The sequence below is a fragment of the Cynocephalus volans genome, chromosome 4 (assembly GCF_027409185.1).
Source record: "Cynocephalus volans isolate mCynVol1 chromosome 4, mCynVol1.pri, whole genome shotgun sequence".
Classification (NCBI taxonomy): Eukaryota; Metazoa; Chordata; class Mammalia; order Dermoptera; family Cynocephalidae; genus Cynocephalus; species Cynocephalus volans.
In genome coordinates this window covers 4,156,819-4,181,420 of record NC_084463.1, presented here as the reverse complement: position 1 = coordinate 4,181,420, position 24,602 = coordinate 4,156,819, and the positions used below count along the sequence as shown (strand labels likewise).

Genomic DNA, 24,602 nt, shown 5'->3' with positions numbered 1-24,602 from the left:
GGGTTCTTGGTGTCAGTGTTTTTTTAAAGCCCCAATGATTTTTTAATATGTATCCAGGTAGAGGACTACGTGTCTAACTTGAAGCTGTAAATGAAGAAGAGCTAAAGAAATGAATGAATCTCATCTTTGTGTCTCATGTATGTATTATCTCAAAGTAGTGGTTGAATTAGGCAAAAACCTATATTATAGCCTTTCTTTTGTTCTTGAATCTTCCTAAAATTGCTCACCTTTCTGGTCTGTGATCAAGTATCTCATCCTTTGTGAATTCTCCAGGAAGTCTTGATCCTTCCTTCCCCTTGGTTGCATGCACAATTCTTATTTTAACAGTTTCCCATTTTATTGTGGTTCTGTGTTGTCAGGCCTGACTTGTCAACGAGACAGAAAGCTCCTTAGGATGTCCAATAATGGCAAATATCCTTTATGCACTTACTGCACTTTATGCACTTACCAGGCGCTGTGTTGATCAGAGGATATAATATCCCTGTCTTCATGGAGCTTAGAATGTTGGGGGAAGAAGAGAGCCACAGCAGTGCGGTGGGTGCTGACAGAGGGATGTGGCATTTTGTCGGGGCTGATCTGTTCTGGGGAGAAGAGAAGAGGGTCTGTGACTGGGAAATATGTGGTTCTCTTAAATTCTAAATTCCTTGTGCTTGGCACACATTAATGCCCAATACACTTCAGCAAATTCATGACTGAAGAGTTTACTGACTGAATCAGTGAATAACAGAAGGCATAATCTCCTTGGAAAGCATGTGCATGAGTATGTGTTTTGGAATGGAAGGATGTTAAGATATGGACTTTCGGTTTCCTGGAAGAAAGCGGGGGGGTGAGTAAAGTGCCTTAAAATCTTTTTCATCTTTTCGTTCCTTAAATTCTTAAATTCATAGGCTATATCTAAACAGTAATGTGGTCAGAAGTGACCTTACTGACCTTCCACCTGTTTTCCCACCCTGCCCCCAATGATCCGTAGCTCTTGCTTGCTGTGCTTGCTGGTAACCTGGCCCACAGCGTGAAGCCGCCTTGGGAAACGCGTCTTGGAGTTGGACCATATCCTGCCATTGAAATTCATTTTAGTGGAGGTTCCGTTTGAAAATCCACAGCAGGATATATCCCATGGTCAGATGCACGTTGCTTCTGGCTGCTTCCCTTAGACAGGAACAGGTTTGTTATGGTGCAAAGAGCTCCTCTGTTCAGTTCATATGAACTGGGGCCTTGCGGTGAAATGTGAATGTGCATGTGAAGCCATAAGTAACAACAACTGTTTTGGGGCCATTGGTGTCTTTCTCTACAAGTCTGAGTGTTTTTCTTTTCTTCCTTCCTTCGTGCAACCTCCACCCCCTCTAGCTTCTCTCCCTCTCTTGCTCGCGTGCTCATTCTCTCTCTCTCTCTCTCTCTCTCTCTCTCTCTCTCTCTCTCGCTCTCTTGCTCTTCCATTATAGATGAGGTCATTATGATTTGGAGCCAAGAGGAGTGCATTCCTGTAACTTTAAATCTCCATACTCAATTTGTGACTCTCCTTTTTTTAGAAGATGGTTATACCTTAATTGTGCTACTTTAGAATGCAAATATGAGATTACTGAAGGAATTTTGTCAATTTGTGAAGAGGGCTTAGTGCTTCCACACTTCTTATTCTCACTTATTTCAAATTTATAATTGCTTTCAAGTCTATTATGGAATGTGAAAAATGTTCTGAATTTGATTAGTTATCAGCCACTTGATAGATTTTCCATGCCTTGTACTTTGAACATTGACTCCCCTGTGATTTACAGGAAAGCAGTGTTATTACTGGGAGGAGAGAGATCAGGCTCGCTCCTTCTTTCCTGACAGCAAGGTGAGGGGCAAGGATGTTTTGAAGAAGGTGTTTTCTAGTATAATAAGCTCTGTTATAAAATCACAACGTAGAGATGAAGGAGCGTGAAGAGAGGGGTATGGGGGAAGGACAGTGAGGAGAAAGTGATACAGAAGGAGGGAAGATAGCAACTGTGAGAGATGACCTTACCTATTATCCTAAGACTATGTGCTGTAAGGGGTAGAGCAGTGTTTAAAGGTCAGGAAATGTGGGCATTTCCTCTGCTCTTGCATGATCTTGGGCAAAACACTTCCTTCTTCTGGACCCCAAGTCTCCTCCACTTAAAAAAGTGGGCATTAGTCCCAAAGTTCTGCAATTCCGAGACCTTCTTCAAGGGATGAGAGAAAGTTTGCTAGATCCTTTTCTGTAAGTGAATTTGAACCCTCTGATCCAGTCTTTCAATAGTTAGAAGCACTGACTTCCTCTGCCTTTTACTAACTGTGTACTACATGCAACTTAGCAGCACAGATTTATTGAGACATAAAGGGAAGGAAAAGTGTGATTTGCATTCAAACAATGAATTTTACCAGTCATTTGGAACTCTTTTTTTCCTTCAAATAAAAAGAAGAGAATAATTCAATGGCTTGCCATCCTGCTTCAATCTTAGATTCATCTAGGAGACTTTTAATATAGGCTGATATTTGGACTCCACCTCCTGAGAAACTGATTCAGTTCGTCTAGTCTGGGTTCTTGATGTCAGTGTTTTTCTAAAACCCCAATGATTTTTTAATATGTATCCAGGTAGAGGACTACGTGTCTAACTTGAAGTTGTAAATGAAGAAGAGCTAAAGAAATGAATGAATCTCATCATCGTATCTCATGTATACATTATCTCAAAGTAGTAGTTGAATTAGGTAAAAACCCATATTATAGCCTTTCTTCTATTCTTGAATCTTCCTAAAATTGGTGAATTATGGGACCGTTCCAAGTCTCGTTTTCTCAGTCTGTAACATGAATGTAATAATACTTTTCTCAGGGTTGTTGTGAGGATTATGTTACTGAGAATGCGTGCTATGATGGGTACGAATTGAACAATCAAACACGGGAAAATTGGAACTGTTTCCTTGCCCAGGTACCCCTCCCTACGTGACTCCTGAGGAAAGTATGTGGCTGGCAACAATGACACAAATGAGCACTTTGACCCTGGCTGGCGCCATATTCTTGTAGACTCCTAGTGCACTGTGCAAGACCACGTGGTAAATTTCTTTTTTCTAGGACAGGGCAGCCTAAAACCCTGAATCAGTGCAAACCATGCCTCACTCAGAAAGAAGTGAGCACAAGAGAAAGAGGCAGCAGCCCTGGATCTGGTTTACCTCGTCAGCCTGTGGCAGGCAGAGCATGCCTAAGGAGAGTGCCATGGGAGTACTGGAGCACGTCCTTCAGCCTTTGCTCATCCTGGTGAAAATTTCCTTCAACAGCCTAATAAAACATCTTTGGATTCAGCCAGTTGCTGACATCATTCTCCTCCCTTTTGGAAGTAACAGACTAAACTATATGAAGTAACATGAGGGTACTTCAAGAAGTTCATGGGAAGATTTATGTTATCTTTTTTTGTTTGTGTTTTTTGCTTATTTGTTTTTGACAGCTGGCAAGTACAGTGTATTACCTTTTAATTCTATTTTTCCACAAACTTTTTGAAGGGCCCTCATATAACCCCCTTTGGAGACCAATCTAGCAAAACAGGTAAAGTGAAGATGCCCATGCCCTAATACCAACAATTCCATTCTTAGATACATCTCCCAAGCAAAGGAATGATTCCTTTAAACTTCATTACAGAAATATAAAGTTATTAAATTTGTAGGATACTCTAAATTTACTGCTCCCAGCAGAAAGCAACTGGTTGGAATCTCTCCAGATGACTCAGGTGGCCCCCATCAGGCCAACCTGAGTGCTGAGGAGATTACATCTTAGCGTATCTGTAACTCACACGCACCAGTTTCCTAAAAACTAGAAAAACTCTTAGACATATATACCAGGAGACATACAAGAATGTTTGTAAAGGCATTGTTTATAAGAGCAAGAACAACAGCAAAAAATTGGTATGCAATCTAAAAATCTATCAAGGGAATGGATAAAGTGTGATGTATTCATGCAATGGAATACTATGCAGTAGCGAAAAGGAAGGAACTAGAACTAATGCATCAATATGGACAACACTCTCAGATAATGTTGATCAAAATAGCAAATTGTGCAAATATACATACAGTATGATGCCATCTCTATACAATTTAAAAATAAGTAAAACAGTGCTATTTATTGCTTTAGGGTTACTTCCATAAATATTAAAATATGTAGACATGCATGAGATTAATAAGTGCCAAGTTCTAGATGGTTACCTCAGGAGGGCTAAGAGACTGGGGAGAACCCAAGGGGGATATGTTGATATTGTCAATATCTTCTTTCTTAAGGTGCCTGTTAATAAATGGATACATGTTGATTATACATTATACTTTGTTATATTTTAGATATAAGAAATTTTAAAAATTAAAAAAGCTATGAGAGTAGTCCAAGATGAGGCTGCAGATCTAGGTAGGAGGTCAGGTGGTAGATTGCCTTGTAGGCCATTTTGAAGTTTGGCTTTCATCTGAGGTCAAAGGGGATCCACTGAAAAGTTTTAGACGTGGGCAGTGGTCCCATCCTGTTAACATTCAGAACGTCGCTCCTGCTGCAGTGTGGAGACTGGGTTTGGGGAGAGTGAGAGTGGAGCAGGAAGAGCGGTTCGGAGAGAGTTGCTGCAGTCCAGACTATAGAGCTTCCTCCTTGAAACACCATCTTCTCTTGGCTTCCAGAATGTTCTTCCTTCCTGGTTCTCTCCCTACCTCTCTGGCTCTGCCTCTCATCTCCATATCTAATTCCTCTTCCTCCTCCAGCCTGTTAAATGTTGCTGTTTCCCAGAGTGTTTCTTTTTTGCTTTCTTTGCTTCTCAACTTTGAAGTTTTTTTTTTTTTTTCAAAGATGACCGGTAAGGGGATCTTAACCCTTGACTTGGTGTGGTCAGCACCACGCTCACCCAGTGAGCCAACCGGCCATCCCTATATGGGATCCGAACCCGGGGCCTTGGTGTTATTAGCACCGCACTCTCCCGAGTGAGCCACGGGCCGGCCCATCAACTTTGAAGTTATATGCCTTAATTATTTCATTTATATCCCCAACTTCAACTACCACCTTTATGCTCACAATTCCCAAATTTATTTCTCCAATCCACTTTTTTCTTCCAGCTCCAAGCCGCCTTCTGGACATTTTTTCTTGGCTGTCTCATAATTAAACAAAATCCAGCATGTCCTGAATGGAGTTATCCTTCTCAAATGTGCCTTTTCCTTCTGCCTTCAGGATCTGGTTAACCATATTGCTATCTATCCAGTTGTTTGATCTAAAAAACTAGGTATTATTCTAGATTCCTCTGTCAACTTGCCTCTTTAATTGGTTTCCTAATGTTACGAATTATGGGCAGGGTTTTGGTGCTATGTGCTGTGACATATTTAGGGATCCAGGAATGCTCAATTCCCCTCTTGCTAATCACTTTACTCCCTCTTATTTAGAAGATTTCAATGATCTCACCACAAGCAAGATAAAATATCAGCATTAAAGCATTACATAGAAGGCCCTTCTTGATTTGGTTTCTATTGACTTTCCTTCCTCATCTGCTGCCATTTCTCTTATACTCGATGCTGCAGTGACATCAGCCTGCTTGAAATCCCTGAATGTGCCATATTATTTTAGGGCTCTGTGCCTTGATGTATGATATTCCTTCTGTTTGAAATGCCTTTTCTTACCTTGCCTATCTGGTGAACTTGAAGTTTTTTAAACCAGCCCATTTTAGCACTTGTCTTGCTGTGCCTTAATTACTAGTTTGCATGCCTGTTTGTCCCCAGTAGACTCTGAGACTCTGAGGCAGAGAATGCCTATTCATTTGTCTCTTCATGGCCTGGCAGTGGTAGGTGGTCTGCAAATCTTTCCATGAACTTTCTGAAGACCCCTAGTATTTCTGGGCAGGCTTCACCTTTTTTTTTTGTCCTTGTGCTAAGATTGTTTGAGGTTAGTTGCAAATTACTGAAACAAATACTCCAGAGGAAAGAATACATTGTAAACTCTTAGGACAGATATTCTGTGTCTTCTGCTGTTTTGCTGTTTTCCATTTTGCTTAGCAGCTTTGGACACAAGGTACATGTTTAATGAATGAGAGAAAGAATGAACAAAGATAAAAAAAAAAAACTGAAGGAGTGAACTGTGTAAAATTCTGAAGGCAGAAGAAACTCTTTCAAGGAGGCCCTGAAAGAAAATAATTACACGTTCTAGTAATTTAATGGAGGTTTGGAAATCAGTCAGATTGGACAATCTTAGGCACCTCATCTCCTGTAGACGTTTTGACTGCCATAATGTGACAAGGTTGGACTAGTGGTCTCAACCTGGCTCTCTGGGAGAATCACCAGGGGAGCTGAAAGAATACCAGTCTCCAGGCCCCACCCTAAAGATTGTCAAATAAGAGGTCTGGTTTGAGGCCTGGGGATCGGTATTTTTTTTTTTTTTTAATTTTATTTTTTTGTGGCTAGCTGGTACGGAGATCCAAACCCTACACCGTGCTCAGTATTTTTAAAACATCTCTCCTGTAGACTCTCATGTGCAGCTAGGGTGGAGAAGCAGTGAATTAGATGAACTCCAAGGTTCATCTAATAAATTCACATTTTATGTCTCTCTCTCTCTCTCTCTCTCTCTTTTTTTTTTTTAAAGTTCAAGGAAGTATAGAGAACATTTTATTTAAAAAAATTTTTTTGGGCAGCTTGCCAGAACAGGGATAGAACCCCTGGACCTTGGTGTTATCAGCACCATGCTGTAACTAACTGAGCTAACTAGCAAGCCCAGTATAAAGAACATTTTAAATAAAAGTTGCAGTGTTCTCAGTCCTGGTCTCTGACCCTGCTGAGATGAACTTCACCATCCCTTTTAAATTTCTTCCTTGTAAGTCTTCAGGCTTTCACTCTTGTTGCCTTCTTCTTCCAGACATGTGTAAAGTTTCCTTGATCCTTTAACAAAACAATAAAAACCCTGTCCTCGACACTGCTGCGTATCCTTCAAACTCTTTCCCCGTCTATATCCCTGCACACTCATCACCATTTTTGAAAAGAGCTATTTGTGTTTGGTGCATTCTCTTGCTCATCTTCTGCTCACTCCGCCCATTGAAATCTGACTTTGGACACGACCATTAATGAAAAGTTTCCTTCAGAGAGCTAGCAACTTCCAGCTTGCCAGTCACGCTGTGTCTCTTTAGCCATAATACCACTTCTCTTTGCAGTTTCTGACACTATGGTATTGATGAGCTCTTCCTTCTTAAAATGTTTTTCCACCCTTAGCTTCTGTGTCATGACACTCATGATTTCTTACTTTTTCTGACTATTCTGTCTCATTGGGAAAGTGGGGAAGTATCATATATTTGGGCATATATGATAATTTCCTTATCCATTTACATTCATTTATTCAATAAATATTTATCCAGTGACAACAAAGTGCTAGTTATCTATTGGTATGTAACAAATTATCACAAATTTAGTGGCTTAAAACAACACACACTTATTATGGACCAGGCGTCTGAGCACAACTTAGCTTTGCCCTGTGTTTCAGGGTCTCTCACAAGGCTGCAATCACGGTGTCAGCAGGGGCTGGAGTCTTATCTGAAGACTCAGCTGGGGTAGGATCCACTTCCAAGTTCCATGATTCTAATGTACAGCCAATATTGAAAATCATTGCTTCTAGAGTGGCAGGTGAGGAAATCAATTTTCTGGGAGAATGAAAGCATAAGAAAATGTTAAACATTTACTGAGCGGGAGAATCTAAAACTAGAGTTAAGGCTGCGCTTTTAAAAAATGCCACACACATACAGACACACACATACACACTTCAAATACTATATGACATAGCTAAATAATCATAATTTCTTTTTAAAAAAAAGTTTATTTATTATTTTTTTACATTCTAAGATGTTGCAGAGCAGTTGGGGTGCAAGGGGAGAGAGGAAGGGTGAGGGGGATAGAGTGGAAGGATGAGGAAGCAGGGACGGGAGTGTCATTGAGGCCCATGGCACCCCTCTCATTCCAACAGAGGAACCCAGGGGGCTTCCGGCAGCAGCTTGGTTGTGGCTGGAGTGGATGTGGACGTCAGGGGGACGTGGCTGAAGGCCCTCAGCTCTCCCCGCTCCCGCTTGGGAGCCTGGGGCACTTCTAGTGGTGGCTTGGTGGTCATTGCTGGGCTGGATAAAGACATCAGGGGGCATGGCTAAGGCCCTCAGCCCTCTCTCCTGGACCTTCTAGGTTTTATAGGTGTTCTTTGGTGGTGTAGACCTTTACTGGTTAATATCAAAATTTTATCTATGATCTGTGGGTGTTTTGTTTTTTCTTTTAGTTCTGTGTTTGATTATTACCTACTCCCACCACTTAAACTCTGCACTGGAACTAATTTGTTGTCCTTTGCTTACTTCTAAAATAGAGGAACTTCCTGTGGGGACCAGTACTTGAGCTCTGTGGTTGAGCTAAATTGCTGCTTTGCTGCTGATTCCCTGGGGAAGACTTTTTGTGCAGCTCAGGTTTTAATTGCTGACCTTGTAAGCACTTCTGGGTCTCGTGAGTTCAGGTACACCTGGGTTGTGTGGAAACTCTGGTCTTGACCTGAGATTTTTCAGCAAACTGCACCCCATGCAGTTCTATATTCCTGATCAGTCTCCACTGAGTGGTCCTGTGCTGATTGGGGGGCAGCTCAGCTGTCCATACTGTGCCCCAGTGTTCCCCCTGTGGGCCTGTCTCCCCCCACTGCCTGCATTTCAAACACTTCCCATGGGGTGGGCCATGTGATGGTCCCTTGCGATGACTCACCAGCCTCTGAGTGACTCCTTTTTTCAGTTGTTGTGGCTCCTCAGTCCTATGTGGGTCTAAGGAAACCCTGTTGGTGGTCTTGCTGGCCTGGGGGCCACCAAGGCCCTCTTCTCCCCTGCCATCTCCAAGCAACTTCAAAGGAAGGGCACAGCTGCAACTTTTGCCAGCTCCTGCTCCATGTGCTCAGCAGCTCCAATCTTGAAATGGTCAGGGCTTGAAACAGTTGGAGCGATCCTTTCTTTCTCTCTTTGTGGCTTCTCCCAACTTCATGTCTCTGTAGGTCTTTCCTCCTCTTCCCCTGAGCTGTAGCAGCCATAGCTTGGCTGTTGTTGCTTTTTAATAGTTGCAAGCTGATTGATTGTGGGAGAGGGTGACACTGGGGACCATCTATTCTGCCATCTTGACTGGAAGTTCCCATGATGGTTTCTACATGGATGATCAGTGCAATGGAATATATCTTTGTGGGAATGAGAGAGGAATCAGAAATGCAAAAGAGAATAAAAGGTGTAGTCTCTCAAAATCCAACAATTTAATTTTTGTGCACATGAAGTAAGCAATAAAATGAAGAACCACCTGGAATAATGAGCATTCATTTTATGTAGAGTACTAAAGTGTGTGTGTGTGTGTGTGAGAGTGTGTGTGTGTGTGTGTGTGTGCGCGCGTGTGTCTGTGTGTGATAAATATGTAACCTGCAAGTTATTCTGATTTTCTCCTTTATTTTCTAGGAAAATTTTGAAAACAATTGCTCTGGGTCAGTTGTTGTCCTTGTGTATATGTGGGACAGCCATCACCAGCCAGTATCTGGCAGAAAGATACAAAGTGAACACCCCTATGCTTCAGAGCTTTGTCAACTATTGCCTGCTGTTCCTAATTTATACAGTGATGCTGGCATTTCGATCAGGTATGTCAGATGTGGGAATTACCTTTTCAGCAAAATTATCTTCTTGAAAAGTTTTGGCTTCTAGACACTTAAAAGATAAAACAGGGCAAAACCAAGAACAGGAAACTATAGCTGTATTTATAAAAATTATTAGAAAGGCATGCCAACTCTGGCTGGCTGGTTGGCTCAGGTGGTTAGAGTGTGGTGTTATAACAGCAAGGTCAAGGGTTCAGGTCCTTGTACTAGCCAGCTGCCAAGAAAAAATTTTAAAAATTAAAAAAAAAATTAAGTATTTTTTTAAAAGAAAAATATGACACTTCTAAATGCAATGAAATTAGTGACTAGAGATTTATGCATAATTCTCTGAAATTGGTGATTAAAATAAGTAGCCCCAAACTGTAACAGAGCGGAAGTTATATAAAAAAAGTGTAAACGTCATTACAAGTTAGGTTTTTTTTCCCTCTTGGTTGATAAAATTAAGGGACAATATTAAAAACATTTAGAACTTCAATCTCCAAAATATATATTTCCAACTAAGTGGAGAATGCTGAATAGATCAATTGCATGTAGATTACATCTGTGTTTTGAGAGAAGCAAAGATAAGGAATTGGCAAGGAATTACCATCTTTATCACTGGCTGTCTGTGCTACTTTAGAGCCAACACAGAATCGTTATTTCTAGTTGGCTACACAAAAATGGGAAAAGCTAGGTTCTAACTAATGTTTTTGTGCCAGGCATCATTTTGATTGCTTAACTTGTTTAAGTTATGTATTAATTAATTGAAGCCTCACAACTCAAGGGAGTATTATTATTTTCCCACTTTGTGGATGAACAAACTGAGGCATATAGTACTTAGATAATTTGCTCCAAGTCGTACAGGTAGCAACTAGTGGAGCCAGGATTCCACCCACGCAGCTTGCCCCAGAGCCTATGCTGTCACTACTGCTCCTTCCCACAAGAGAAGAGCATGCTATTATCAAATCAATTAAATGAGATTAAATTCAGGAATGTGAAGGAAATGAGTAACCCAGACTGATTTGGAGGGTGCAGTACTTCTATTTTCATCACATTTAAGGCATATAATAAAATCGCCAGTGTGGTGTTTGTTAATCCTTTAATTTTAAAATGAACCTTAATGCATCAATGGTATTGCTGTGCATCAGGATAAATAAATCATTTTTTAAAGAAAATAGAAACCAGTTGTGGGAGAGGAGAAAACATCTTACAGGGGCAGCACCAAATTTGGCAAAAGCTTTAGGAGTTGGAAGTAGAACTGGTACATGGTTGATGGTCCTGCACTTTGCTCTTCTCTGGAAGCGTTGGTTTTTAAGGAAGTCAGTGTGACTCATAAACACATCAGTGTGGTTCCTCTAAGGGATGGCTGTTAGATGCTTTCCATGCCTTCTTATGTTGAGAAAGACTAATTCTGTGTTTTCAGGATGTTCCTGTGAATTGGGTTTTAATGATATTTATTTGGTTATGATTCTCACTACTTTTGTAGGTTATCTTACCATAAAATCTTTTCATATATGTGCCAACTCTCTCTCTCCTGTAATGCTGGCTTCTCCAAAGTAGTGAATCCTAGTTAATTTGAGTAAATAGAATTTAGGGGGAAAAAAGATGTTTCATCAATGGTGCCACTAAGCCTTTCCCCAAGCTTATCACTGACTTAATTTTCACTTGAAAGCACATATCTTACAAACAATGACCACATCCAATGTTTTCTTTGAGGAAGACCCTGAGTGTAGGTTAAATAACCAATTAATTCATAGGAAAACGTTTAGTTTCCTAGGAGAGTCCGTGGCTTATCAGAAATGAAGACATCCAAGCTCATATCCAGATATTATATCATATCCAGATATTATATTATATAGGAAAGCTAATTTAATCCCTTTTCTTCTACTTTCTTTCTGGTGCGTCCATTGAGCCACACCTTAACTTGGATCTCATCCCAGGAAAAATCTAACTGACTCTCCTGAGCTGTTGCAGGAATCTGGGTTATGAGCAATGGAAATTCGGAGGGGTCACATTTGAAATATTCAATAAACCCTTGCTTTGACTCTTTAATCTTCAAATCATAATGCATGATATCATTTTCAAGTAACATGTATTAAACCAGATTTCTTTCAACCAGGCAGCGATAACCTTTTAGAAATCTTGAAAAGGAAATGGTGGAAGTACATCTTGCTGGGACTAGCAGATGTGGAGGCAAATTACCTGATTGTCAGAGCATATCAGTACACGACTCTAACCAGTGTCCAGGTAAGAGGGAGCCCTCTGACCACTTTGGATTTGACAGCTTCAAGGGGAGAACATGAACTCATATGTGTTAACCTAATTTTATTGAAAATCTGTTCACTTGAAGAAAACCTGAACACAGGTGGATAATATCTGTTTTCTAGTGGAGCATATGCTATAATGAGTAATGTTTTCTGGAATTGGTGAAAATGTACACATGTCAATCAGTTTCCAAACTGCTAATGCTATAGTGATTTGAATAGTTCCTATCAAAATAAGCATAAATATTTAGTTGGCAGTTGATGCTGTGGTGTTGACAAGAGCTCTGTTTTATGTGTTGCTCAGACATGGCATATGAAAGGTATACACATGGCATACCTTTGTACTACAGAAAAATCGGAGGTTTGCAAACAAAGTAGATATTCTTGACAAAGGAACCATTGGAAGGAACCTACCAGCTATCTTGGGGAGAGATGGTAGCCAAAAGTAAAACTCCCATCCCTATTTCTTTCTTTTTTTTAAAAAAATTTCTTTTTATTTACTCATTTATTTTGTTTGGCTAGTACAGGGATCTGAACCCGTGACCGCGGTGTTAGAAGGGTGTGCTCTAACCAACTGAGCTAATTGGCCAGCCCCTTATTTCTTTATTAAGTTTATTCTTGCTGGGTTGAAAGAAAAATGTTCCAACATAGCAGTACTTTTAAACTTCGTGGAGTTGAAGAAGACTGACTTCAGTTGTCTTAATGTCAGCAAACTATGGGATGTATGATAACACTGACTCACTTTTACTAACAATAAAATGTTTTATAAATGGAGGTGAAAGTGAGATAGACTCTAATGCCAGGTTTAGACTTTGCAGTTCAATGAATTTATAACTTTTCTCACTACCCAGAACTCAGAGATGTTCTTATTTGATCTCCAAATTTGAGGAATGGTGGAAAGATTAAAGTGAAATTAGACTTATTTCACTTGGAAAAGATAAGGACTGATGAAAACTCAGTATTTTTCCAATGTGAACATACATTAAATGTTATTACCAGAATGCCTTTTATTATTAAATAAACACTTTCTTTTCTCGAACATTGTGCTAAGCACTGTCCTCAGTGTTTACTCTTGGTTTTTGACCAGTATGTGTTAAAAAGCTGAAATAGGAAGTGATTTAAGACAGACATCATAGGAGGCACACAAAGAACCCAAAATTTCATAAAAATTAAAACCTGAAGATGAAGTTGATCACAAATAGGAGTAAGTGTACTTTTATTATTAATTAATTAATTATATTTTTTGGAGGCTGGCCTTTACAGGGATCCAAACCCTTGACCTTGGTATTATAACACTTGCGCTATAACCAACTGAGCTAACCAGCCAGGCCCTACTTACTTATTTGAGTAGGTGTACTTTTAGCATTGGGTTATGAGGGTATAAGTATGTAGAAAATGGCATTTCTAGTCACACCTACTCTCATAGTCTCACACACTTTTTAATTTCTTAATTACAACTTTGAGAAACTTTGACTGATAATGATTAAAAGTTCTGAATTGGTGAAAAGTCTAAATGCAGCTAAACAAAACATTTCCAGTTGGATTTTTGTGATCAAAGTTCATGCCTTGCACTATCGAAAACAATTTCTGTCATCCTAGCTTCTTAGAAAAATCTAAGCATTTGGTGGTCATTAGTCATGTACTTATGGTCCTAGCAAGGAATATGTTATAAAAAAAAAGCATCTAACAACTAACGCTCCCTCCAGCAGCAGGGATGCCTGTCGCTGGAATTATTAGAGCTGATTTTCTACTCTAGTAAATCTCTGGTCTGGGTAATCTGAAAGGGTGTAAATTTGGATTAGATGGTTGTTGAACCTCTTAAGGATTCCTTTGAAGATTCTGTAATTACAAATAGTCATGTGGTAGTTTACATGAAGTTCATGATGTGGCCCTTGACATCCCGTGGACAAGGTTTCCACTTATGTCCCTTCCCACTTTACTGCCATGTCTACTGTTCCCCACTCATGGCCTGCTTCTTCTCTCTTATGCTGCTCTATTCTTTCTAAAATGCAATCCTATTTCAAGCCCTGCCTGCCCATTCTCTAAGGCCTAATTCGATTTCACTTCCTCTTCTATACTCTATTTTTTTTTTTGGAGGCTGGCTAGTACAGGGATCGAACCCTAGACCTTGGTGTTAACAGCACTTGCTCTATCCAACTGAGCTAACCAGCCAGCCCTTGTATACTCTATTCTACCTAAAACATGGTCTAACTCATTTTTATGTTCGTGTCCAGGGTCTTACTTAGTCCTCTGCTTACTGTGACTATACAATAATTTTTAAAGAGTAAGTTAAACTCTTGGAACTGAAAACATCAAAGAGAAGACATCCATCACCAAGAGTACATTTTGAAAAGGAGGTGCATGTAGATAAATGACTGAAGGTTATAGGTATCAGATCAGAAGTTGTGGAATTTTAGAGAAGGTGGGAGCCTGTGAGATCATTTGGTCTGATCTCTTCATTTCATATTTTGATTCAGAGAGTGACTGGCTGGAGATCACACAGATCAGTAGCAGGGCTGGGGCCTGAGGCCTCTGGAGTTCTCACTGTGACAATAGGCAGCTACCTTATAGGCCATTCCTTGCCCACCGAAGATTGTTAAAGATAGAGCAAATTTAAGTTTGATTTTAAGACACAATTTGAGGAATAGGGAATCGTCTGTGACAGTTTTTAGCATGGCTTTTTCTGTTTAAAAAATGTAGCATAGACTTTAAGCCATTATGGCTGGATTCAGCTGGTGTCTTCCGGGACAGGCTATTATCATTTGCATTGTTTCATGGTTTGTTATTCAGGCAGGCTGAATAAAGCACTTAGGAGATTAGAATTCTGCAGCTGGAATAAATAACGAGGCAAGGTGCCCATTCCTGCACATGGTGGGTTGGACTCCAGTGATGACATTGCAATGAAAGGCAATCAGTAAACCGCTGTGGACTGGATCCAACAGGCTGCTGGAGATTTAGGGGCCTGCTTTGTGCAAGCCTAAAAAGATACAGAGAGAATTAGGGACAAGGTTAAAAAACAAAAACAAAAAAACCCAGGGTGAGCAATAAAACAGTAGTTTCAGAAACATTATTAGTATGAGCAATATATTTTATCCTTTAATACACTTGAATGCATCAAAAATTATCCTTAAATATGTTTTATCCTTGAATTCACATAAAATTTGTGAATTTAGGAATCGAGTGAGTGAAATCTCTATTTTTCCTTTATCTTGCTTGCCAGTGATTTTGGATTTGCTATCATTTTGGAACCCCACCCTTCAGATGGGCAATGTCAGGGGGGCAGCAAGTGTTTTCTGGACACAGGATCCACAGGTGATGGAGAAGCATATGTTGAAGATGAGCGAGAGTATTAGCTGTGAATGACTGTTGCATATGGTAGAGTTGGACACTTTGCCAGGGTGATGGTGTCTGTTTGCTTTCTCGGGGTGACTTGTACTTCTTTGTAGCACTTAGCCTGATTGCAATTAAGTATCTGGTTATGTGATTATTCTATGTCCAGCTAGCCTTGTGTGTGCTTCTGAGGGCAGGGCTTGTTCACCTCTGTATTCCTGGCTCCTCTCACAGTGCTTAATCATTATTTGTTGGCCGAATAAATGGATGCATGTGGGAAGGAAAGTTTGCCTACTGTACTTAAGGATAAACACAGGTGGGAGCGCAGAGGTAAATTTCACAGGCCCCCAGGCTCTACCATTTTAAACTGTGTGATTCTGGGCAACTCATTTCACATCTCTGTGCCTTTGTTTTCTCATGTGTAAAGTGGGGATTGTAATTCCATCTCATAGAGTTGTTATGAGTATTAAAGGAGTTAATACAGGTAAAGCACTTGGTACAGAGCTGACAATAAATGCTCAATAAATGCTGGCTTCTTTTTTTTTTTTTTTTTTTTTAAAAGATGACCGGTAAGGGGATCTTAACCCTTGACTTGGTGTTGTGAGCACCACGCTCAGCCAGTGAGCGAACCGGCCATCCGTATATGGGATCCGAATCCGGGGCCTTGGTGTTCTCAGCACCACACTCTCCCGAGTGAGCCACGGGCCGGCCCATGCTGGCTTCTATTATTACTTAACTACCCATCTTTTAGCTAATGAGATATTTTAAGCTGTTTATTTCTCATTCCATGCAGCTTTTGGATTGCTTTGGGATTCCTGTGTTGATGGCTCTCTCGTGGTTTATTCTTTATGCAAGATATAGAGTGATTCACTTCATCGCTGTGTTTGTGTGTCTGTTGGGCGTAGGAACCATGGTTGGTGCAGACATATTAGCAGGGAGGGAAGACAACTCAGGTAAGACTGTGTTACTTGTTTCTGGTTCAGTCATGGAAATGTTTTGCTCATGTTTTCACTTTTATTTTGCAAAGATATAGTAAAAGGCAGAAAATAAGTCCTGGTTAACTACATTTTCAATTTCATTTTCAGATTTACTTACTTCTGGTATTTTGTGACCACTTCCATAAAACAGTCTTTATGTTCCTACCTGCCCACAGTCCTTGCTCCTTTTTGTGACACTAAATAGTTTTGTTTTGTCTCATGACAGAGGTTTCTTTATATATTTGCAATAATCTCTCATGGCCCATACATTTGGATTAGTTACTGGAAAAACTTACTATAGATTCTTGGCCTTGTTTTTATCAAAAAGGAGACTTGGTGTTCACTGGATGACCTCTTTTTAAGTCACTCTGTAAATGAGAACACTTTGCTATATTTTGTGTCAAATTCAGACAATTGATAGTATAAAATCTAATTAAGGTCTATGAATTTACGCAATCTACAAGTGACTTCAATGTTGCCTTGGATTAACAGAGAAAATTACCTTGAAAACAGGTTCCTTCTTTATAGTTTTCAAACTGACCCAACCCTTCATTAAATTCCATTAATTTGTCATATCATAGAATCATTTTCTGAGGCCTTGGTATATACCACCATATTCTGGTGTTAACACAGGATTCAAATAATGAAAAATCACAGCACAATTGTGCCAGAAAGAGAGAAGAGTAAGGGACTCTAAACTTCTAGAAACCGGGGTGGTTTCTCCTTCTGTAAAATCTTATTTAAATGGACATGAGTCAGATGAAGTTCTGGAGGCAAGCTATAGAGATTCACCTACTGACCATGTATTCCTTCTGTGGCTTGTCTTCCCCTAGGGAGTGATGTACTGATTGGTGACATCTTGGTTCTTCTTGGGGCCTCCCTCTATGCCATTTCTAATGTTTGTGAAGAATACATCGTGAAGAAGCTGAGCAGACAGGAGTTTTTAGGAATGTTGGGCTTATTTGGAACAATTATCAGTGGCATACAGCTGTAAGAGTCTAAAATTTTTCTTGAAAACAAAATAAGCAAATATGTCATAAATGACTACTTTCTAACTACTGATATTCATTATTTATTTGGCCCAAATTCACATTTGAAATCAGTAACTTGCTAAATGTCTATTAGAGGGTTGTCAAAATGTCAAGAATTATCCCTTATTTTCTTATACACGTGTGATGCTTAGGATTCCTAATTACAATGTGGTAGAAGCATTACCAGTAAGGACTTCTTTTTTGATTATTTCCGGAAAATATTAACACATTAACTTCCTAAGTATATTCAAAGAGAAAGCATAATGTCATGTTTTCCTCCTATAGCTGACCGCTATTAAAGAGCCCTTGTAAGGAAGTCACACACATCTTTATGAACTCCCTTGGTTTTATTTTGTCTTTGTTATTAAAGATATTTATTTTTATATTCTAAGAAAAATTCAAAAGGCAGCATAATTGCCCACCTTAACTGAACTATAACAACTAAAATGTTTATAAAGTAGGGAAAATTAGTGTGGATCTCTCTGTGACCTCTTGTTTTAATCTTAGATTGATTGTGGAATATAAGGATATTGCCAGCATTCACTGGGACTGGAAAATTGGTATGTAAATAAATAATTCTTTTTAATCAGTATTTTCCCCTATAACTGATAAAAATGTACATCAAGAAATAAATATTTCATTTTGATAATATTTAGACATCTTTGTAAAATCACACCGGCTAGAGTAGTTTACATTGAGTTTTCTCTGAGAATTGGTAGGTGAACCTTTATAGAAGTTAATTCTTAATCTTTACCTGCAGAATAACCTTTCTTTACGAGGAATTCTTAAAAAGACTGTAGACTGACCTTTGGTCGCACCAGCTTTCAATTAAATCTGTATCTTGTGTCCTCAAACTTCTTGTGAAGGTTGTCATCTACTTGATATAATTTGCAAAACATTTACCTGAATCATCTGATGGTGTGTAATTACCCACCACCGCCCATTGTTCATCTCATCTGATATTCCCAGGCATCTGCACAAATAAATAAAGCAGGAGGATATGGTGATGGGGCAGTTAGGAAAGATTTGAACCTTATTTAATGACAGGTGGAAAGAAGTTAAATAGTATGTAAAAGTCATCAAAAATTGTGTACTGTGCTTGGATAAATTAATTCAATTAAATAACTTAGATTGCCAGGAAGGGTGTGAGTGTGTGTGTTGGGTATGGGGTGAGATTAAAGAAGTGGTTGCAAAGCAGAGATCCTGCTCATGTATCAGCATCTACAGAACTAGCATTGTCCGAAAGAGGATAGTTATGTTGTTTTATCTTGGAGCATTTAATTTAATGAGATGAACAAGATACAGTGAACCTAATAACTGTCTCTGATGCCCTAAAAATACTTTATTCTGAATCTGATTACACAAATCATGTCCAAGCAAACAAATAAAAGCAAACTGCTTTCATCAACCTGTTATCACAGGCATCGCTCTGTCCTGGAAGGGTGGATAGCATGGGGATAAGAGCTAATGAGTCAAATCACACCATGAGCAAGATTTTATGATCTTGAACATTCAACATCCTGTTGGATTTTTGAGGTCCTACATCTCCATCACAACTTGTTGTTATTTTCTCCAGAGAGCTTTGTAGTCTCATTTGCAATGCTGATTGCTAAGAAGGGTCCTTGTAGGTTGTATTTTAAAGATTCAGGGAGTTTTATATAGCAGCCAAGCCTTAAGTTCCTTTGTCTTCTGATTTCTTCCCATAATATTAGATGTCCCATTTTTTACAGCCCTGCTGTTTGTGGCATTTGCCCTCTGTATGTTTTGCCTGTACAGCTTCATGCCATTGGTGATTAAAGTCACTAGTGCTACTTCTGTCAACTTGGGCATCCTGACAGCTGACCTCTACAGCCTTTTCGTTGGTCTCTTTCTCTTTGGCTATAAGGTAAGCAAATAGATGATGTTCAGATAAGAACTTGCTTGGAAGAATTGCCTTTCTAGGCTTTTTCTAAAGGGTGAAATAACAGTGGATTTCATCTTTGATGATATGGCCCAGGATACTAGCTTATGAAAATGCTAATGAATGTTGCCAGCTGTTAAACATGCAATCCCAGAACTGCTGTTGACCTTGAGGGACAATCTCACTTAGACTGGGCAATATGAGCTTTCTATTCACTCTCTTTGCCCTTGTGCACAGACAAAAAGTCTGGAGTACCTGATGGAAAGGAAGGAGAGAGGGGTGTATTATCATTCATGTATGATTGGAATGGTTCCATCTCTGGTAGTAATTTTATATCTGGAAGTGACTTGAAAGGTAATTCAGTCTAGTGGTTTTTCAGCCTTTTTTTTTTTTTTTTTTTTTTATCTCCACAGCATCACAGCATTCACAAATGTTAAGTAACCTACTCCCATCAGTAACAGCTTCTGTTACATATACTAATTCTCTAGGCAGGTAGAGCAGAATGGAATGTATCAGTGTCTTTAGTGAAAGCAAGAGAGCAAATATGTAGTTTGAAAAAATAGTATCCCCATCAAGTCTGATACAACTTCCCTTGAGAATTACTGATTGAACCATTTCATTTTAGAGATGGGGGAAAAAAGGCCCAGGAAGGTTATATGCAGTCAGGTGACTTACTCTTAGACAGCAGCTAGTTAGTGATAAAGTTGAGACTAAATCTCAGTTATCAGTCTTCTTCAGTCTTCTATCAGCCCAGTCTTCTTTCTACTGCACTCCCCAAACCCATTTTTATTAAGATGAGAGTCTCAGGCTTATAAATTCATCATATTAATGTCTCAGACATCAGACAGAATCTAAAAAGTAGATCTTTTTGTCTTTGACTTCACAACTAATTTGAAAACTCCTAGGGCAGCAGTTCTTATACTTTTTGATCTCAGGACCCTTTTAAATACTTAAAAATTGAGGACTCCAGTCATTTATACCTATTATTTACCATAGCAGAAATTAAATGTGAGAAATTTTAAAAATATTTCTATTGCACCTCATTAAGAAAATAATAAACTTATTATATGTTAACAAAAATGGCATTTTTAGGAAAAAACTGTATATTCCAAAATAAAAAAAATACTGAGAAGAGTGGCATTTGTTTACATTTTTGAAAATCTCTTTAATCTGTGGCTTAATAGAAAATACCTGGATTCTTACACCTGCTTCTTGATTTTGCCTTCATTCTTCATTGTGATGTCACATGTCATGTAGCTTCTGGAATATTCCACTGAGCACTTGAAAGACAATGAAAGTGAAAAGGGCTAATAGCATCTTAGTATTATTGTGATAATAGTTTTGACCTTATAGATTCCCTTCAAGGGTCTTGGGTCCCCTCAAGGTTCTTTGGACCACACTTTGAGAACTGGTGCCTTAGAAATCCATCTTTTCTCAGCTTACCTTCAGTAAAGTCTCGTTAACCTGCTTGCTATCTTTTCCCACAGTCATTTGAGCAAATAGTTAGGATGTTGGCTGTTACCTGATAGTTTTAGTTTTAGTCAGAGATATCAACTATATTTCATTGCCCTTGTAAAATTTTGTATCCAGACAGAAATCCTTGATGCTGATTTACGCTATTCCTGGGAATTGGCCATGAACTCACAATGCTTAGCTGAATTATTGATACATTAAGCACAGTGGGTTCTTAGAAATTTCTGAAGTGTAAACCTTTTTGCCTTGCAAGGTTACATGTGACAAGAACCAGCTGTTATCCTTGCAGACTTGCTGATTAAGGTATTTCTGAACTAAGACCGAAGGAGTATTTACAGCTTATTGGTGGCATTATGAAAAAGTAATGATATATATATATATATTTTTTTTAATATATTTTTTTTTATGAGAGCAGAATTGTCAAGGGCTACAGCGTCAGCCTTAAGGTAGTGAGTTGCTCTGTGGTGCTGTGGCTGCTTTTCACATGGCCACCACTAGGGGGTGATGGTGTTTCTGTGCTGCAGGTCCCCGCCAGTTGATAGCTGTCTCTACCCAAAGCAAGCCTGAGAGCTCAGCAGAATACTATGACACCCCTCATCTGTGCTTTTTTAAAAACCCAAACATATTGATTTAGCTTCAGGAGTTTATTATTTAATTTTCCATCATAAGTAAAATAATGTCCAAGGAGGAGCTAAGGTTGAAGAACTTCTAAGTAAAAGTATACTTGTCACTACCTGTTATAAACTCCCTTACTCTAAATATTTGCTCTTCAGTTGCTCCTAAGTTTAATAAGAAAAAGCCATTTCATGTGTCATTTTTTGGCCATATGACTTTAAACTACTATTCCGGTTCCTTTGTTTTGTGTTCCTTTGTCCCTGCATGTCTAGAAGCTCACTCTCAGATCAGATTTTATTGTTTTTGGTCAAAGGCCGTTTCAAGGCTTATAGAGCAAAGAGCAGGTCTGCTGTGGTCTTCAGTAAATTACACAGGTAGAAAAAAATTCGGAGCATAACGAAGATACCTAGTGTTTTATAAGTAGTTTTTAAAGAGAGACTCATAAGCCCCATATACCACCAATTTTAAGAACTGTAATATGTAATATAACTTTGGCTCTGATTTTTTGAAGCAGACAGTGGAAAAAGAGGCTTAAATTTTTTTGCACTCATCTGTGCCAGACCTTAAACACTCTGCCTTCTCTGGAATTGATCTTAAGTAAATACTTACCAAAAAAAATAGCCATGAGAAACTTCCTGTATAGATTCAGACACAAAGGTAGAACTTAGGAAAAGGAAAAAAGTAAGAGCCTCTAATTCAGGAGATGTCTCCGTTTAATCATCTGTCTTCTTAAGAGGGACACAGTATTTTTAATCTGAACATTTAAAAACCACCAAATCAAACAGGACATCTTTCAAACGAGTTATATAGATATTCCACAGGTAACAGTGAACATTTTATGGCACAGCATGATTACCTTTCATAATACTGACTTAAAAAGTTTAGGGTACTCTAAATAGCTCTAACTTCCCTTGACATTCTGTAAGTCAATTTTTTTTGAACAAACATTTATGAAACACCAGCTATGTGTTGAGTGCGTGCTCACTATTAGATCCAAGAGTTAAAGCCAGCGGTAGGAAATTATAGTAGACTGTTCAGCTTGACACTGTCGCTGGCTTTGCATCATTGATGAATCCAGTGAAGCCTTTCCTGACTTGGGGAGTCTGTAGCTGTTTCGTTTCTTAAGAATTGTCAAGGTTTAAGGTTGAGAAATAATTGAGTATCTGCGGGAATTTAACATGTCAAAGCATTGGTGACCCACAGAAGCCCGCAGCTGGTACAGCCAGCAATTTACTTAATACTCATTTCAAAAACCTATGTAGTTTTTCCTTCTACCTTAGGGAGTGTGTCTTGCTTTCTTCTCTCTCTCTCTCTCTCTCTCTCTCTCTCCTTCCCTCCCTCTCTCCCTCCCTCCCTCTCTCCCCCCCATCTATCTATCTTCTCTCTCTTCCCCTTCCCCAGCCCATTCTGTTTTCCTATTGCTTTTCTCCATCATCCCCTTATTTGAACTCTTTTTATTCGGCATAATATGAAACCTGAACTAATTTTAAAATACTTATTGGCTTGAATAAAATAGTGTGCCCCCATTCTTAATTTTCAAATCAGGTTATTAGGACCATTTATCAGTTGAGTTTGCTTGTTCCAAGAGAAAAAAAAAAGATTCTGGGTATTTAATTACACATTAATTATGCTACATGGTTTCCCTAATTTTTAGTATACTATTCTTGGTCAGTCTTTAGCTACTCTCTCTCTGTGTTTTATTTATTATGCAATAAAAACAAATATTGATTCCTTTAATACTTGAACTTTTATATGGCTCCCCAGTCCAAGTAAGAGCAAATATACAAAGTACTTAATATAATTTATTTAAACTTTGGGGGTAGGTCAGAACATCCTTCTCAGTACACGTAACCAGTGAATTAGTGTCCTGTCCTCATTGCATTTTGCTCTGAGTGGTTGTTTTCAGTCCTCAAAAGGGGCAGCTTGGGGAAGGTCACCAAAAACTCCATCCATCCTTGGGGTGTGTCTCTCACAGTGGGATCCTGCTATAATTGGCTTTTCTGGGAGCAAAAGTCAGAGACGTCTCATGTAGGGCTCCATTTCCTTGCTGGACCTTATACCTGTCACCTCTTTGGGCTTTGGGCTCTTCTGAAAAATGATGTCCTTAGCCTCTTTCTAGTTCTTAAAATCTGAATCTGCTCAGTCCGCCATAAATTTTGCTATGTAACACTTGCTTACAGAGACAAGATAATTTATTAAGTTTTAACAAAGTGAATTTTATTGGAATAGCATACATTGAGAGGTTGTTGAGCAGACGTTGCATCTGTATGTCCACATTTCATTTTTGGTCCAGTGTTCCAGTGTTTCATACCAATGTTGTAAGCTGTGCCTGGGGTATGATCTGGGCTCTCTCATGGTTTCCATGCTGACCTTTTATTTTCTCCACTAAGTGGGACTACTCACAGGGTGGGGTGCAGATGGATTATCACAGATAAAGGCAAAGGTTCCATTTCTCCTAAAGATCCAGGGACCCCAGTTGGCCGATGTGCCAGGTTCTGTTGCCAGAGCCTGTGCGCTCACAAGTATACAGGGGAGGGTATTGGGCATTAGCATCTCCTTAGGCAACTTTCAGAAAAAAGACTATGAGACGGTAACCCTCAAAGCACAGTTGGCGAAAGGTAGGAGCAAAGATATATATGGGAGGGAGCATTGACCACCGTCTGTTCTTCTCTCCTCCTAGTTTTCAGGACTCTACATCCTGTCCTTCACTGTCATCATGGTGGGCTTTATCCTGTACTGCTCCAGTCCGACACGCACCGCAGAGCCGGCTGCAAGCAGCGTGCCTCCGGTCACCACCATCGGGATCGACAATCTGGGGCTGAAGCTTGAGGAAAACCTCCAGGAGACCCACTCTGTGGCCTTGTAGCTGGAGAAGATGGTGCACTCACACGTACCACCAAGATAAAGCAGAGCCTGCTGACTGCTGAGGGAACACTTGGGGACATGATCAGACTCAGAGTGAGCACTCTCCAGCACTAGATTGGATCCAGTGGTTAGATTTTAGAAAGGAACATTACACACTGTATCAAAAGTGGAAGTACCACATAGAGCAGAACCCAAGGCTGGGATTGTGTGTCTGTGTTTGAGGACTGGCACCTGTTAGGGTCAGGGAGATGAGGTACGGGCTGGGGTCTCAGAGGCACAAGTGGGAAAACAGGATGTGGGAGGTGCCTAGGAGAGAGCCAGCCTCAGGACGGGGCCTGAAAGTAAGCTGTCCAGGCTGGGCTGGGTGGCCAGGAGTAGGGGCAGTCCAGCGTGGTTCTGGAGTAGGTTTCCTGGGTTGGTGGCTTTAGGTTTTTGTCCTGTTGAAGCAGTCAATGTCCTCAGGCCTTGCGACCTTTGGGCACAGATGACGCCTGGTGGACTGATTGCATATGGCTGGAAAATCAGTGGAAAACCACTTGTGAA

The 24,602-nt window shown here is 39.6% G+C and overlaps 1 protein-coding gene across 1 annotated transcript in view; it reads left to right on the top strand.

The window, feature by feature from the left end:
* SLC35F2 (solute carrier family 35 member F2) overlaps window positions 1-24,060 on the top strand; it is a 44,939-nt gene extending 20,879 nt beyond the window's left edge. The window contains exons 2-8 of the mRNA XM_063095964.1: window positions 9,435-9,610; window positions 11,724-11,851; window positions 15,992-16,151; window positions 17,009-17,165; window positions 17,714-17,766; window positions 18,937-19,091; window positions 23,875-24,060. Coding sequence (XP_062952034.1) covers window positions 9,435-9,610; window positions 11,724-11,851; window positions 15,992-16,151; window positions 17,009-17,165; window positions 17,714-17,766; window positions 18,937-19,091; window positions 23,875-24,060 — 1,015 coding nt within the window. The remainder of the gene's footprint in view (window positions 1-9,434; window positions 9,611-11,723; window positions 11,852-15,991; window positions 16,152-17,008; window positions 17,166-17,713; window positions 17,767-18,936; window positions 19,092-23,874) is intronic.
* Window positions 24,061-24,602: the final 542 nt, after the last annotated feature.